The sequence below is a fragment of the Hyperolius riggenbachi genome, chromosome 8 (assembly GCF_040937935.1).
Source record: "Hyperolius riggenbachi isolate aHypRig1 chromosome 8, aHypRig1.pri, whole genome shotgun sequence".
Taxonomy (NCBI): Eukaryota; Metazoa; Chordata; class Amphibia; order Anura; family Hyperoliidae; genus Hyperolius; species Hyperolius riggenbachi.
In genome coordinates, this window is record NC_090653.1 from 247,272,197 (window position 1) to 247,289,816 (window position 17,620).

At 45.1% G+C, this 17,620-nt stretch overlaps 1 protein-coding gene across 4 annotated transcripts in view; it reads right to left on the reverse strand.

Moving 5' to 3' along the window:
- Positions 1–17,620, reverse strand: part of SPTAN1 (spectrin alpha, non-erythrocytic 1) — a 115,009-nt gene that overhangs the window by 95,500 nt on the left and 1,889 nt on the right. For all 4 annotated transcript variants that reach the window (XM_068248529.1, XM_068248528.1, XM_068248527.1 and 1 more), the window contains exon 2: positions 7,786–7,839. In XM_068248529.1, coding sequence (XP_068104630.1) covers positions 7,786–7,815 — 30 coding nt within the window. In that variant the 5' untranslated portion in view covers positions 7,816–7,839. The remainder of the gene's footprint in view (positions 1–7,785; positions 7,840–17,620) is intronic.

Sequence of the window (17,620 nt, forward strand, 5' to 3'; positions counted from 1 at the left end):
TTCGCACGTTTCCGCATGAAATCCGGCGTGTGTACAGACTATCGTTCGGGAGATAAGACTGGTTACCAGCGATCCGCCCGGCGGATCGCTGGTAACCAGTCTTATCTCCCGAACGATAGTCTGTACACACGCCGGATTTCATGCGGAAACGTGCGAACGACGGAACGTTTAAACGACCCGTCGTTCGCGCAAATCCGACGTGTGTATGGGCCTTTAGCCTAGACTGAAGCATTGATGGGAGATTGGTGACAGGTTCTCGATCTACAACAAATCTGTAATACAATTTGTCCCCAAAACCAGGTGCAGAAATCAGTAATATAAATCACTGCTTACAGTTGTGAGGAGCAATGGGGCAAAGCGTAAAAAAAAAAAAAAAAAAAAAAAAAAAAACTGCCATGTGTCTTAAGTCAGATGAATATGGTGGCTGCCATATTTCCTTTTAAGCAATACCAGTTCACTGGCAGTCCTGCTGATCCCTTTGGCTGCAGTAGTGTCTAAATCACACACCTGAAACAAGCATGTGGCTGACCCAGTCAGATTCTAGGCTAACATCTGTTCTGCATGCTTGTTCAGGGTCTATCGCTATAATGATTTTCCAGGTCGATCCCATCGATCTAATTGAATTGGATAGCAGGTTTGTGTCTGTTTCCCAGCAATCAGTTCCAGCTGAATAAAATCAGACTTTTTTTTTTTTTTTTTAAATGTCATAAGCTTTATTTAGGCCTCTTGCACACTGCATACATTTCCGATTCCGATTTTTAATCTGTTTTTACATCCGATTCAGATTTTTAATCTTTACTGCATGCTGCATTTTTTGATCCGTTTTTCTGTTGAATGTATTCAGGGAAAAATCGGAAACGGAATCGGAAAACGGATTTGCAGTGTGCAGGGAGCCTTAGTGCGATCCGATTGCGATGCGATTTTGGTCAAAGCGCAATCGTTGTCCTGCCGCGTTTTGTATGCGATTGAGCTGGACTATAATGAGTATAGTAGCTCAATCGCAATCGCATGGTGGATATTGAAACGCGATTGCGATCGCGATCGGAATCGCGATCGCATTTCATAGTGGAAAAGAGCCCTATTTAAACCTATTATTCAGGAGGGTGAAGAGCTACAAGTAGGAAAACCTTTCATAAAAAAGAAAAAACTAACTTCAAACTGTTGACCCATGTGACCAAAGTCTCCTTTTCCCTCTATTGAGAGGTCAGTTACTACTGGACTGGCAGAGATTACCAGGGCTGTGGAGTCGGTCCAAAAAGCCACCGACTCCGACTCCTCAGTTTAGGATTCCACCGACTCCGACTCCTCTAATTTGCATATTACAAATTTGTTGATTAAAAGTATGTAACATGAAATTCGTCTCTTAACTGCCAACGCTTAGAAATTTTACAAGACAACTGAAGTGAGAATGATCTGTAGACTACTATATTTATTCCCTTTAGACTAAAACTAGTCCTTGGTAAGAGTACTTGTAAAAGGTACAGACCGGAACAAAGAACATCTATCAGGCCCTAGGCAATGTAACTGTGGGTACATGTAAGAATGATGTGCAGGTACTCTGCAGGGGAATGAGGAGATTCTTCCTCTATTACACATTCTTTATGCACAATCTGAACAAGGTTTATGGGTGATAGACAACACCTCTGTGTTCAATGTGCACAGCATTCTCAGTGGATTCCCTGCAGCTCTGTGGGGAGTGCATATGTAGAGTATAGTACTACTGTGTAACAAAGTAAACCTGAGACAGATGAAATTAAAGTTTTATACATACCTGGGGCTTCCTCCAGCCGCCTTCAGGATAATCAGTCCCTCGTTGTCCTCCTCCACCACCTGGATCTTCTGCTATGAGTCCAGGTACTTGAGCCAGTCGGGCGTAGTGCGCATGCACACACTCTGCCGCCAGGAGCATACTACACCTGTGCAGCACTATTGCGCAGGTGCAGAATGTTCCTGGCTGTGGGAGCGGCATGCGGGCGGACAGCGCTGACTGGCTGAATTACCAGGACTCATATCAGAAGATCCGGGTGGTGGAGGACAGCGAGGGACTGATTAGCCTGAAGGGGGCTGGAGGAAGCCCCAGGTATGTATAAAACTTTACTTTTCATCCGTCTCAGGTACCCTTTAATTTGTAGTCGCCAAACCAAATTTTAACAACATATCAAATTATTTGATTTCATCAGCAAAGGGAGTGCATACATTTGCATAAATCAGCATCAATGCAGAATTCTTTCCATCTCGTTGACCATCTCTATTAGTGACACAGCTACACATCAGGTTTTTATTCTTACAGCATAGATGTTATTTAGTATATATAAGAGATTCCTGTGTACACATCATATATACAGTCACAATCAGATATGTATATCTGACCTTAAAAATACGGGGACTGCTTTATTGAAGCAGCACAAGTAACTAATTTTGATTGGTTTATTTCATTTTTGTGGACTAAGCACAGCTATTACTGTATATATACATTATTTTTAATGACTTATCTGAGAAATAGAACATTTTATCATATTTTCTATTTTAATTACAGTTACAAATTCATTAGGAGTCGGAGCATTTTTTCCCCGACTCCAGGCACCCAAAATTGCCCGACTCCACGACCCCGACTCCACGACTCCGACTCCACAGCCCTGGGGATTACAAGGATTATTTTTCTTGGAAACATACAGGACTTCCTTCATTAAAGCTAAGCCCATATTTACAAACAGCGCAGGGTCTAACATGAATCAGATAACCACATGAAATACACACAGCGTTCACTTGCTAGTGCTATAATCCTCAATGACTCACAGTGGCTTTCTAACCACATCAGTGTTCTCCCCAGGCTCTTTTAGCCGGGTGCTCCACCCGGCTAGATTTGATGACCACCCGGCTGTCATCGGCTCACTTCCTCACCTCCTCCTATGCTGTAAGCACAGTTGCCCTGCATTTTCAACTTGCACCACCCGGCTACTTTTTCATGCCACCCGGCTACTATTTCATGCCACCCGGCTGGAAAAAAATTCTGGGGAGAACACTGCACATCATTCACGGGATGCTATGGATTGGTTTTTCCCTCTTCCTATAAACTGTGTGGAAAGTGACACACATGGAAGTGCAGCACATGAGACTGTGTGTACATTACTACATACAGTAAAGTGTCAACTGCCTACATTATGCTTCACTCCTCTAAGGCCTTGTTCACATAACCAAACAGAGATGGCTGTGCGATCGGAACGCAAAGTGTATGATCGCACGCCATCTGCGTTTGCATGCGTTGCATGGCTGATTCCCAGTCACTGTAGTGAATGGGACAGCAATGCGTTTGGGCAAAAAACGCATGCAGCATACGTTTGCGGCCTGCAAAGCACGCAGTGTGATCAGACAGTGCAGTCTATGCACTGTGTGATCATCAGACAGTGCAGTCTATGCACTTCTGATGTCATGCGTGTCTGCCCCCCACACGCATTGCTGATATCTGGACGGCAACACGTGTAGTGTGAACGAGGCCTTGGGCCTCATTTTCCCTGTAAGCGATTAGCTGTCTGCATGATTTGGACGGCATGCTGCATTTTACCGCAGCTTGCACCCGAATCCCTCCAGCCTTGCATAGCATGAATGTTTGTTAATCACGCAACAAGGACTGAATGGATTTGAATGAAATATGGCACACACAGTACATTACCTGGAATAACATACAGAATACCTTTTATCCCAATAACCAAAAAGTGGGCGGAGACAAATACAAATTTCACTGGGAAAATGTAAACTGCAGCCATTCTTACACTGTTAATGGCAGTGGTTCTCAAACTTTGCACATTTGGTCACTGGGTGATTGGGATTAATATTAAGTTAAGTGAATGGGGCCCACAAAAGCCAATCAAAATTCACCTATTGATTTTCAAGGGGAATATTTACATTGCTGCCATTCTTGCACGGTTAATGGCACAAGCCTCAAACCTGGTACAGTTGGTCATCGGAGCCACAAACAGCCAATCAGATTTGTTTCATTTTGATGCAAATTACTGATACCAAAGACTGCAAAGCTCACAAACAGGGTCATTGAGTAATTGTGCATTAGGGTTAAAAAGTGGGCGGAGCAAACACCAGCCAATTACAAAACCGGGCAACCCCGGGTCATAAGCGTGTTTAATATATTTAATATATATATATATATATATATATATATATATATATATATATAGATAGATAGATAGATAGATAGATAGATAGATAGATAGATAGATAGATAGATAGATAGATAGATAGATAGATAGATAGATAGATAGATAGATAGATAGATAGATAGATAGATAGATAGATAGATAGACACACACATCTTATGTTTACTTTTTTATACGTAAGTTCATACAGTTTGAGGTTGGAGCTTGGATGTGGCTTGGGCAAAGTTAATACTAGAGCATGGGTGGGTCATAGTGTACCTATCCCTGTTTTAGAAGTGTTGGGGGACAAGGCAAAGAAGGCATCAGAAACAAGGCCTTGAAATGCTCTATGGACCTTCCAATATGGCAGCTGCTGATTACAAAGTACACTGGGAAAGAGGCAGTTGTAGAAGCCACTCTGCATGCAGTTACTCCAGGCTGAAATGGATATTTGTAGCATTTTATGGGCATTTACAGTTGCACTGTAAAGCATTATATTGTGAGCATAGGAACAAAGGAGTGAAAAATGTGCATCCAATCTGGTCAAACCAGTTTTGCAGCTGCCATGTAAGAATGCAATTAGCGACTGGTACACTTCAAGGGTAATGCAGAACTAACAGCTGAGTTACACTATAACCACATACAATGGCTGGAGTGGGATTTGCACACTGATTAGGGAGAGGCAGGCATTAAAAGTGAATCGAGCAAACATATCCAGATATTTGAAACAAACCTCAAGCTAATGCTAGGTACACACCATGCAATTTCCTCAGACTGACGGGTCGAAACCGATCATTTCTGACAAGTCCGATCTGCTCCCGAACGATAACTAGATAGATTTTGTGCAGAAGCGATCTGAAAATCTATCACGTTGTCGATCGGGAGCAGAATGGACATGTCAGAAATTATCGGATCATCTTTCAATGGGATTCTTTGCTGGCTTATCTGCAGGAACATTAAAGCTAGCCATACATCTAGCGATGCTGGGCAGATTCGACCAAGAGACAAATATATTACCTGTCTGTGGCCTCTGCTTGTCCCTGCTGGCTTCCAGGTACACTGTTCTTCATACACACGAGCCACGTGGTTGCCTAACGTGTCCGAGTGTATGACGTCTGACGTCATACATGCCCCCTTACTAGGAAACCACGTGGGGCGTGTGTATGTAGAGCAGTGCCAGCAGGGACAAGTGGAGGCCACGGACAGATAATGTATAACATACACTGGGCACCGGGGCAGGAGGGGGGGGGGGGATGGAGACACCGGGATGACACACTTAACATTGGGGGGAGGGGGTGCCAAGGGTTTCATCGGGTTCATCAACCCTCCCAAAATTGCACCCTGTGACTGCCGTGCACCCAATCAAACAAGTCGGCCCAATGTTGTGCAGCATGCGCGATCGACTTATGCAACCAATTTCTACTTGAAATTGGTCGCATTGTCGGTTGGGTATGAACTTGGCGGCACAGATTTTAATCAGATTAATTATAATAATCGAATCAGATAGTCGGATCAACTGACAAGTCGCCTGATCTTTGGCCTCCTTTAGACTAATTTCCAAGGGGGGGGGAGGGGGTCACGTAGGCAGGATCGCCATGGAGGGGATAAGTCTCATTGTGCGTTATGGTATGGAGCCGGACTCTAAATTATTGATTTGGATGTCAATAGGCCGCCAAGTCGAGTAGTGTATGCAGTGTTCTCCCCAGATTTTTTTTTTCCAGATGGGTGGCATGAAAAAGTAGCCGGGTGGGGCGAGAGGGGGGAATGCAGGGCTGGCACTACTCTGCTTAAAGCATTGGAAGAGGGTGAGGAGGCAAGCCAATGGTAGCCGGGTGCTCCCCAAAATTAGCCGGGTGAACCACCTGGCTGCAAGAGCTTGGGGAGAACACTGTGCATGGCCACCTTTAGACGGACTATAATAGGCATTGGATTGTGAGTTCCTCTGAGGGCCAGTTAGTGACATCACTACATACTCTAAAGTGCTGTGAAAGATTTTAAGACAATATTTTCACAACATACTACTTCATGTATGCCTCATTCTACAGATTATTAAGATCTTTTCTAAATCTTCACAAAAAACACCTGCTGACTAATGATCACTGCAGCAGTGAATGCATTCAGCTCATGCACAGAGGAGGCAGGATAACGGTTGGTGCAGTATTTGGCATTAAATTGTAGACTTTCACTGCTGCAGAGATAGATACTCTCTCTGCAGAAGAGATTAAAATCCCAGCCAGATCACTGCAGAACCTTCTTGTGGTAAACATCAGCAGGATGCCTGCCACGCCCGCCTAATGGATCAGATGCTGCATCCAAAGCAGCACAGCAAACGTTTACAGCGCCAACAACAGTCTGTGTTCTGCACATCAATGATTGATGGGATGACCCTGCAAGATCGCCATCCCAATATTGACATTTCAGTATGGAAAAACCTCCACACACAAGAAAAAAAAAATGTTGAATAAGGCTTCCTTTTCTTTTGCCAACGATTTATTTATTTTAGTTGCTAAAAATGTAGACATGATGACACACACAAGCCCACGTTACCCCAGCAACCACGTGGGGCGTGTAAATGTAAGGAGTAGGTCAGAGCCATCGATGGACAACGATAGGTAAAGTACTAAAGTCTTCAAGCACAGGGCACATTTTACACTAAAGGGAGGGGGGGAATAGCAGGGCTATGGAGTCAGTACAAAAATCATAGAACTCGACTCCTTGGTTTATGAAACTACCGACTCCAACTCCAGGTACCCAAAATGGTTCCAACTCCTCGATTCCGGCTCCACAGCCCTGAGCGGCAGGGGTGGCGAGGCGACTTTACTAGGTTGATTCCCATAAGATTTCAGCCTGTGGTGTATGGTTAGCTGACAGATTTCTCTCCAATCAGATTCGATCAGAGAGATTTGTCTCTTGGTTAAATCTGCCCATCATCAATAGATGTATTGCTACCTTTAGAACCCTTGATTCTTAACCTTTAAAGCGAGAACCAAAAAGGAGTACAGCCTAGTTCTGTGTATGATTGGGACTCCATATACACATCTTAGAGGTTCTCCCCAGGCTTTTAGCCGGGCGCTCCACCCAGCTAATTTTGGAGAGCACACGGCTGTTATCAGCTCTCCTCCTCCTGTGCTGTAAGCAGAGTCGTGCCAGCCCTTCATTCCCCCATCCGTTTTCTTTTTCATGCAACTTAGCTGGAAAAAAAAAATTCTGGGGAGAATACTGCATCTTATAGAGTTACTGTAGGTACCCTTTGATTGAACATGCCAATAACATTTTCACTACCATCAATACAGCTAATTAAGATTGGATCAATGTGTACAGTTTAAGTCCATAATTAGGTGTGGCAGTAAAGGCTTACTGTGTCATGCTGGTCCTGTTATGTATGGAACACAGTAATACCTGCAAACAAGAGGCAGAATGTGCATTGGCTGAGCAGAAAAGCTGGGCCATGCAGACAGAAGATATAAGTGCAGTTCCATGCCAAAGACCACACAGTACAACTACTACAAAACACCCTCTGGGAGAGACCCAGCAGCAAAAGAGCAAACGAAAAGCCACAAAGCGGTACAAAGAGCAGTATTCTGAAAGGAGGTATTAAAAAGCAAGAAAAGATCACTGCAAACACACCGCAGGATACCTGTACTCTGATCTTACGCAGGGTGAACATGGTGGGACACAGACAACGCTTACCCTTGAAAGACAAAACAAGTCATTGTACCATATATATAACATAAAAGACAAATGTTATGCACCTTCTCTTGTCCTTTACTAATAACAGGATCTTAGTGGGTCACTTCATCTGGCCCAATGCCCAACATCAAAATTAATTAGCAATCTATCCAGCAGCACGACTTTGCCCTCCCCGCAGGGGAATAATACAACTTCTGTTAAATGAAGGACACACTTTGCTTTTACAAAGTCATACGAGTGGCTTTTCAGGCCTATTCCCAGAAATGCCCCCAATAAAGACAAACAGTCTAGTAATTCATCTTGTGTTATGCTGGGCATACATGCGCATACATATACATACATGTTCATGTGCCGGAATGGAGCCGCTGGCTCGATGCCGGCTCGTCCCCGCGGGCACTTCCTTATCTGCGCTTCGTTTCTACCACTGTCCACCCGCGGGGATCGAGCGCGGTATCGATCCGGCGCGGTGATCTGACACGTCGGATATCATCAATCGAGCCATCAGCGGCTCGATTGATAATATAAAACGAGCAGTGTATGCCCAGCATTAAATAGGAACTGTAACCCAGGGTTTAACTTCAACCCAATCAGTAGCTGATACCCCCTCTCCCACCAGAAATCTTCACCTTTTCTTGATTAGAACATCAGGGATGTCTGTATGGCTGATATTGAAGTGAACTCCTAATGCTGGGAATACACGGCTCGATTCCGAGCCATTTAGATGACTCGATAGATCATTTCCGACATGTCCGATCTCCCGCCCGATCGTTTCGCCACTCAATTGCGTAATGACGACAATGCAAAAAGATAAGAAAAACGCCTGCGGAATCGGGCGGAGAATCGAGCGGCAAAATAGAGCCGTGTATGCCCAGCATAATCGAGCCGTGTATGCCCAGAGTTGGCAGATTTTTTTGCCTGTGGGGGAAGTGAATTTCGCCTGTAATGGAAACAGGCATTGCTATGCGAATTTGCCATAGTGGAAATGGGCCCTAATGCCTAGTACACACCATACAATTTTCTGTTAGATTTTTCTGTAATGCTGGGGATACACGGTACGTTTTCCCCTTATCAATCAAGCAGCTGATGGCTCGATTGATAATTTCCCACAGGTCCGATGACCCCGCTCGATCCCCGCGGGCGGACAAAAGCGGGGAGTCGAGCGGAAGATAAGGAAGCGCCCGTGGGGATGAGCGGGAATCGATCCGGACGGCGGCAGGGACGAGTGGGGACGCAGTGGCAGTTGATCCAGCGGCTAATTGAGCCGCCGGGTCGTACCGTGTATCCCCAGCATTAGATTTTCTGTAATTAGATTATTTTCTGTAACATACTGGTAGAGACTGGTCATTATCTCTGATGCATTGTCTTCTGGTCCTCTCCTGCTGAGCAGAACAATGCTTAATTGCTAGGCAGATAGAAAGTTATGCTGGGTACACACCATGCGTTTTCCCGCTCGATCCACGGGTCGATCGGGATCGATTCTACTATTTCCGACATGCTCGATTCGGGCTTTGATCGTTCCTGCCGTCGATTTTGCATACTTAACATACAAATCGACGGCAGGAACGATCGAAGCCCGAATCGAGAACATCGGAAATAGTCGAATCGATCCCGATCGACCCGCGGATCGAGCAGGAAAACGCATGGTGTGTACCCAGCATTAGATAGATGATTTCCAACATGTTGGAAATTATCTGACAGGTAAATCTTACAGAAAATCTAAAGCCTCATCTACACGGGTAGATGAGGCTCCGATCCGGCGGCTCGATTAGCCGCCGGATCGCCTCTTCCGCGTCCCCGCTGCGTCCCCACTCATCTTCCGCTCGATTCCCTGCCATTGTCCCCTCGCGGGGAGCGAGCAGGGTATCGGCGGTGGGGAGATCCATCCTGTCAGATCTTATCAATCGAGCCGATAAGAAACATCGCCGCCGCATCTACGCGTGTAATTGTATGGTGTGTACTAGGCATAAAACACAAAAACTTTTCTTTCACCGTGTCACTCATGGTTACTTGTTGGCTGAAGCCATTTATTGTCAGATAACGGTGTTTACTCTTTTTAAATCTTAATCACTACACAAACTACCCAAATGACCCCCACCAAAAGTTTACAAACCCTGGTGATTTGGCCTGATAACATGCATACAAATTGACACATGGGTTTAAATAGCTATTAAAAGGTAACCATTTTTACCTGTAATCTATTTGCTTGTAATGAGTAAATAGTGTATAAAGTGTAAATGAGTTTCAGAAAACTCTTATCTTTCATCCAGGGCTGCACTAATGTTCTAATGCTGGGCATACACGGCTCTTTTTTTTTATCAATCGAGCTGCTGATGGCTCGATTGATCATTTCCGACATGTCCGATGGATCGACTCCGCGCTCGATACCGAGCGCAAGATAAGAAGCTCCGGGAATCGATCCGGGGCGCCGCGGGGATGAGCAGGGACGCGCTAGCATCGAGCCAGCGGCTCGATTCCGGCGCATAAACGAGCCATGTATGCTCGGCATTAGGATTCTAATGCCGGGAATACCTGGTTGTTGTTTTTTTTTTTTTTTTTTTTTTTAATAAATCGAGCCACTGATGGCTCAATTGATAATTTCCGACCTGTCCAAAACCCCGCCGGATCGATTCCCTGCTCGATACCGGCGGGCAGGACAATGGGTAAAAATGAAAAGCTGATAAGAAGTGCCAGCGGGGACGAGCGGGAATCAATCCGGGCGGCCGCGCCGGCATCGAGCCACTGGCTCGATTCCGGCACATAATCTAGCCGTGTAAGCCCGGCATTAGTCATAGGGAAATCAAAAGAAATTTCAAAAGTACGCTATAAAAACAGGAAAGAGATATAAAAAAAAATATCCAAGGAATTGAGAATGCCAATAAGCAGTATTCAAACTGTAAATTATGGGTTCTGTTGAAAGAACACTTGAAGAAAGATGGGCTGCATGGTCGAGTTGACAAAAGAAAGCCCTTAAAGGGAAGGTTCGTGCAGGATATAAAAAACAAACTGCACTTACCTGGGCCTTCTTCCAGCTCCTGGCAGTCGATCAGTGCCCTCGCCGCAGCTCCTCTTCCTCCCGGCGTCCAGCGGTGGAGAAGCCGACCTCGCCAGGTCAGCTTCAAGGTCAGCTTCTGTGAACTCCATGGCAGGGGTCATGTGGGGTAGGGACGTCATCGGGTCTCTACTGCTCAGAACTACTGTGCCTATGCAGTAGAGACCGGATGACATCACTTACACCACGTGACCCGCGCCTTGGAGCGCACATGAAGCCGAGCCGGCTTCTTCACCGCTGGACGCCGGGAGAGAGAGGAGCTGCGGCGAGGGCACCAATCGACTGCCAGGAGCTGGAAGAAGCCCCAGGTAAGTGCAGTTTGTTTTTTATATCATGCGCGGATCTTCCCTTTAATATACAAATGCCACAAAATATCACACTTACAATATGCCAAACAGCACAGAGACAAGCCTCAAACCTTCTGGCACAAAGTCATTTGGAGTGATGAGACTAAAATTTTTCGGTCACAACCATAAACGCTTCATTTAGCGAGGCGTTAACAAGGTCTATGATGAAAGGTAAGTGGTGGATCACTTATGTTCTGGGGATGTGTGAGCTACAAGGGCACAAGAAATTTGGTCAGAATTGATGGCAATATGAATACAGTAAGTTATCAAAAAAATATTGAAGGCAAAGATGCACTCATCGGCCAGGAAGCCGAGCATGGGATGTACTTAGACATTTTAACATTACAAGGATCCAAAACACAAGACAAAGTCGATATGTTCATTGCTACAGCAACATAAAGTGAAGGTCCTGGAGTGGCCATCTCAGTCTCCTGACCTCAATATCACTCTGGGGAACTGGAGCCTTTTTGCCAAGAAGAATGAGCAGCTTTACCATCTGAGAAGCTAAAGAGCCTCACCCACAACTACCACAAAGACTTCAAGCGGTCATTAATGGTAAAGGAGGCAATATACTGTATTGAGAACTGGGGTATGCAAACTTTTGATTAGGGTAGTTTGTGTAGTGATTAGGATTTAAGGAGGAACTGTAAGGAAATAAAGTCCCCCTATGGGGTACTTACCTTGGGAGGGGGGGGGGGGGAGCCTCTAGATCCTAATGAGGATTTCCCCCGTCCTTTTCAGCCTCAGGGATCTAGCTCTAGCAGCACCCAAAAATCGTGCACTCCAAAAATAAATAAATAAAATTTATATATATATATATATATATATATATATATATATATATATATATATATATATATATATATATATATATATATATATATATATATATATATATATAAATATAATAATAATAATAATAATAAATAACAAAATCAGGCAACCCCTGAAAATCAGGCAATCAGGCACGGAGGTAATAGCCGAGCCTAATAATTTCCTCTGGAGCCCATAGGGAAGCTTGTACTGCGCCTGCGGAGGAGCGATGATTGGCAAATATTTCTGCACGCTGTTCGGGGCCTGCCAGCTCTGGATCCACGAGGTTGAAGAGGATGGGGGATGCTTCACTAGGATCAAGAGGCTTCTCCCTCCCGAGGTAAGTACCCCCCCCCATAGGAGTACTTAAAAAAAAAAAAAAAAAGTGTAAACACAGCTGCTCGACAATAAATGGCTTCGGCCAACCACTAACCATGAGTGACAGAAAAGTTTTTGTGTTATTCATATTCTCTGAAAAATGGTTAATCAAGCATAAATTCTGCCAGGGTATGTAAACTTCTGAACACCACTGACTGCGCTGCGGCCAATCTGGGTGCAGTCAGCATACATATAAAACATTTTGCTTTGAAACAATGATTTGTGTCAGTCACATCCCAAATGACGTTTAGCAGTTTAGCACTAAGCACCCTTCCATCCGATTTTGCGACTGCATGCGTTATACCAATCACAAGGATGTTCGAGTGATGTTGTAAATCCTAATACAATCAATATATGGTTTCGCTGATGCGCAAATACACTGCGTGTTGCATTTCAGTCCCGTTCAATCCAGTTGAAGCACAAGCACACAAAAAGCATAGCAAATGCAAAGGAATTTTTTTTCTTTTAAATGCAGTTTTTCCAGTGCAATTTATGGCTGCTTCCAGTCCTATTCTTTCTTGGAAACCATGAATGGTATCAGGGTAAGCCAGATAACATACAAAGTGCTTATGTACAAGTGCAGCTGGCTTAAACACAGATATCAGGGCATGTCTGGAATCTATAGAATGCTGGCTACGTTTAACCCTTCCCGCTCAGGAACAGCAAGTATATGGATGAGATTAGAAAGCAGGGCTGTGGAGTAGAGGAGTCAGAGCAATTTTGGGTACCTGGAGTCAGTGGCTTCATAAACTGAAGAGTCAGACGATTTTTGTACCAACTCTACAGCCCTGTTAGAAAGTTTTGTAGATCTGCAGTCAGTCCAATCATCATAATGTCCATCTCATTGCTACATAGCATTTTTATTATTTAGTATTTATATAGCGCTGTCATCTTCTGCAGCGCTGTACAGAGTATATAGTCTTGTTACTAACGGTCTCTCAGAGGTGCTCACAATCTAATCCCTACCATAGTCATATGTCTATGTATGTATATATTGTGTAGTGTATGTATAGTATATTTTAGGGCCAATTTAGTGGGAAGGCAATTAACTTATCTGTATGTTTTTTGGATGTGGGAGGAAATTGGAGTGCCCTGAGGGAAACCACGCAGCCATAGGGAGAACATACAGTTCTGTGCAGCCAGCGCTGCAAGGTGATAGGGCTAACCACTACGCCACCGTGCATGCCAGTCTCTGTGAGGAAGAAAATGTAGGCTGGGAGCCCACTTGTCTGTGCTGAAAACCAATGCATGTGAACCTGAGGTGGCCTGGATAGTCCAAAGGCTTCTCATTTCCTCCTTGAGCCCACCATTGCTGTGAACAGACCCTCTCAACATATACGAGAAGAGCTTGACAGATAGGTCTTTGTGGTTGCGCTCCCCGACATGTGCGAGTATGGCCATGCCTGCACAGTAAGCTGAAGTCCCTTATCCACAATAGGCTCCATGCTACTGCACAGGCGTGGCCCTACTTGCACAGGTGCAGTATGGCGGCGCTTGTGCATGAAGAGCAGTGCGTCCATGCACTGTCAGAGGGACCCAAGCACTAGTGGTGGTATTGAGAGGACCTCTTGGCTAAGTATTTAACTTTTTTTTAATTTAAACCGCCTCAGATTTGGTTTAATGCATGTGTGTTTCTGTCTACGATTTCTTGCGCCTGGCTGGATCAGGACTCCACAACAAACTAACCTCAATGTGCAGCTCTAGAGCTACGTAGACACGCTGGACCAACGGATCAGCAATCAGTGCTTCGAACAGTGCGCCAACAATCTCAAAAGACAACAACAAAGGACATTTGTCTGACGTATCGACCTATCCAACTTAGTGGATCTGTTCAGCCAACTATCACTCATACTGTAAGGTAGGCACAGGTATCGGCAACATGGCAAATGACCGTGTGCCCGAGAGGGTATAACCAGGAAGCAGTAACTCTCAATCACTTCTTGTAGCTAACCGACTATACTGCCTCATTTCCCCTTTTATTTACTTGTCCACAACACCACATCCACCACCAGTAATGATCCAGTCTAGAATTATCGGTTGCTGTCTTTAGGACTGTGTACATCCATAATTTGTAGGGGCAGGGCTATGGCGTGGGTACAAAAATCATCTGACTCATCTCCTCAGTTTACGAAACCACTGACTCCAGATAATCAAAATTGCTTGAACTCCTCAACATCGACTCCACACCCCTGCCTGAAACACAGATCAGTTAGTCCACTTCCATTTTAAAGAACGATAGTCCAGCGTGTACTTGGTTACAGCCCTACCTAGTTGCTGCAAAGATGCCTCCAGGAATTTAATTTTTGATGGCCGAAATAATCTCTCAATCGTTTTCGCTGTCTGAGGTTGTCAAAACCCATGTGACAAGCAATAGGACACGTCAGAATCTTTTGATTAACTGTGTTGTCCCCTGGCAGCTGCTGAGAGGTGCCTTCTTACTCCTGTCTTCATAGGACAATATTCATAACTCGGCTCAGCCAATTGTGCTTGATTGTCCATGTGTGCCAGGGGGTTGAAAGGCGAACGGACTGGCCACTCTATATCCACTGTGCTACGTACAAGTCTGTCAGATTACATGCAGTTGCAAGGAACACTTGGAAACTAGAAAAAGGTGTGGCCAGATGAAGACTTCCTGTGAAACCAAACTTTCATTATGGAAAACTATTCCAGAATATCCTCCAACAGGATAACGGGATGGGTGTGTTCAAGGTCAGTATCCAAGTCTCAGTGTAATCCGCATTCCAACGTGCAATAATACACGACACCAACACGGGAAATGAATAATAATTTGAGCAAAACCTTCTCAAAAACAAACTAGCTAATTAAAAACAAAGGCAAACCCCTCTAAAGATTCAAATGTCACAAAATAACAAAATGGAATGCTAGCATTTGTTTGGCTTTTTTCTCCTGTGGAACCTTAAAGTTCTTGTGTAGCTAAAAACAAAAGTGATTTGGCTTATCTACTGGGGCAAAACATCTACAAAGGGGGCAAATATTTAAAACAAACATTCATCAGGAATGTTCAACTCTTTTATTGAACGAGCTGAGAGGACAATCTTCATTTGTACAGCTCGAATCAGGATAAAGCTTATAAATGTCAGTATTCCAATCAGAAGTCAGATCAAAATGGACTGATGCAAGGCAGTAAAAAAATGCCCACTAACGGTAACATTTTCAGCAAAGATCACCTAAGTGATTATATAAAATGATGCATACCTAGGGGGCTTCTTCCAGCCCCTCCAGGCTGATCACTCCCTGGTCATCCTCCTGCGCCGCCTGGATTCTCTGCAATTCGCCCCGGAATGTCCTTCGGACCATGGGACGTACTGCGCATGCACAGCCCAGCTGCACGCAGCACCAACACTCTCGGGAACAGGAGCATGCATGGGGCCGGACTGAGCCTGCGCCAACTGGCCCCGGCCAAAGGACTTTCCGGTCGAACTGCAGACAGGGTTACCACCTCATCCCTTTAAATACCAACACATCTAACTTATACAGGTTCTGGGGCTACTTGCACATAATCAGTGCCTAAACTGAATCTAACTAGCCACACGCCATGTATAATTCATATGTGTCGGTATTAAAAGGCATGAGGTGGCAACCCTGATTGCAGAGGATTCGGGCTGCACAGGAGGATGCCAAGGGAGTGATAAGTCTAGAGGGGAGTGGAGGAAGCCCCAGGTATGTATCATTTTTTTCTCCCCCATCTCGGGTACACTTTCATCTACCCAATGGGGTCATCGTAGCATAGTAAATGCTTATCTTTCGACTTCCTAATCCATGGTTAAACTGGTTGCTAGGCAACAAACCACCACATAAAAAGGGACACTTAAGTCAGGAATAAAAATAAATAAATCAGTTTTACTTACCTGGGGCTTCTACCAGCCCCCTGCAGCCGTCCCGTGACCTTGCAGTCACTCACGGAGTCTCCGTTCCCCCGCCGACCAGCTAGTTTTGTTTTCGCTGACAGGCCCCGACAGGGAGTCGGTGGGCTTTCTGCACAGGCCTCACAACGCGTATACTTCTTCATGTTCCCGTCCTCAATAGCGTCCTGCGCAGGACGGGAATGCGAAGAAAAATATGCGTGGCCAGGCCTTTCAGAGAAAACGAAACTAGCTGGCGGCGGGGGACCAGGGGCTCCGTGACTGCCTGTGAGGGCATGGGACAGCTGCAGGGGGCTGGTAGAAGCCCCAGGAAAGTAAAACTGATTTTTATTCCTGGCTTGTGTCCCTTTAAGCAATCCTAAGGGTCCATTTACACTTACTGCGTTGCCTCCCAGTACTCTCTCCTACAGCAGCTCGTCGCAACGGCTACTGCAGGCTATGAAACAGGACACTGCCTGCGATGAGACGGAAGTGTTTCGGTTAACGCATAAGCTGTAATCCTGGAACTGCACCAGAAGTTACGGTTTTGTTTTATTTCTTGGGTCGCACCAAAGCTATAACACGCGGTGCAACTTCTCACCTCTGCTGCAGTGCGACTGTTCCAAATTGCAACCCCATCAGTGTAAAAGGACGCTTACCATACGAGGCAATATTAAAGCGCATTTCTGGATACAATTCACACCCACCCTCTGCATTTATGTCGTCATACTTGATCCTGCATTTAGAAGCTCATTCAACTTGGCGAGGTAAAATGCAAGTCAGTAACTCATAGCAACCAACCAGTACATTAGTTACAAATCTTAGTTGCTAGGATACTGTACTCTCTTTGCCATATGCCAGCCTAGCCTTTCTGTATTGCAGAAAATGCAGTTTGGCCCTGGTGCCAGAAATCCTTGTATCGATGCAATAATGATCATGTATAATGCTCCTGTAAGCAGAGTACAGCATGGGTAGGTGGGTGGGAGAGTGCGCAAGGAGCATGTCCTTGTCATGGAAGCTAGCCCGGCTCATATTTTCTTGAATGACATTCCTGCGGCTAACGCCCTACTACACCCACAGCCAGCACAATATGACATTCCAGCTCCCAGCATTGGCAGAATAATACAAAACGCTCGCCCTGTCAGAATCCACAGGGAAAGCAAAGGGTTAAGCCCAGCTGCTGAGAGCCTTGGTAACAAGATTAAAAATGCATGCTCTGCTGGTAAGAGATATTGGATAAAAATAGGACTGTTTACATCAGAAAGCGAGAACGGCTTCTGCAATTCAGATCAGGTCCAATTGACTACTGCCTGACATTAAAACCATTGTTAG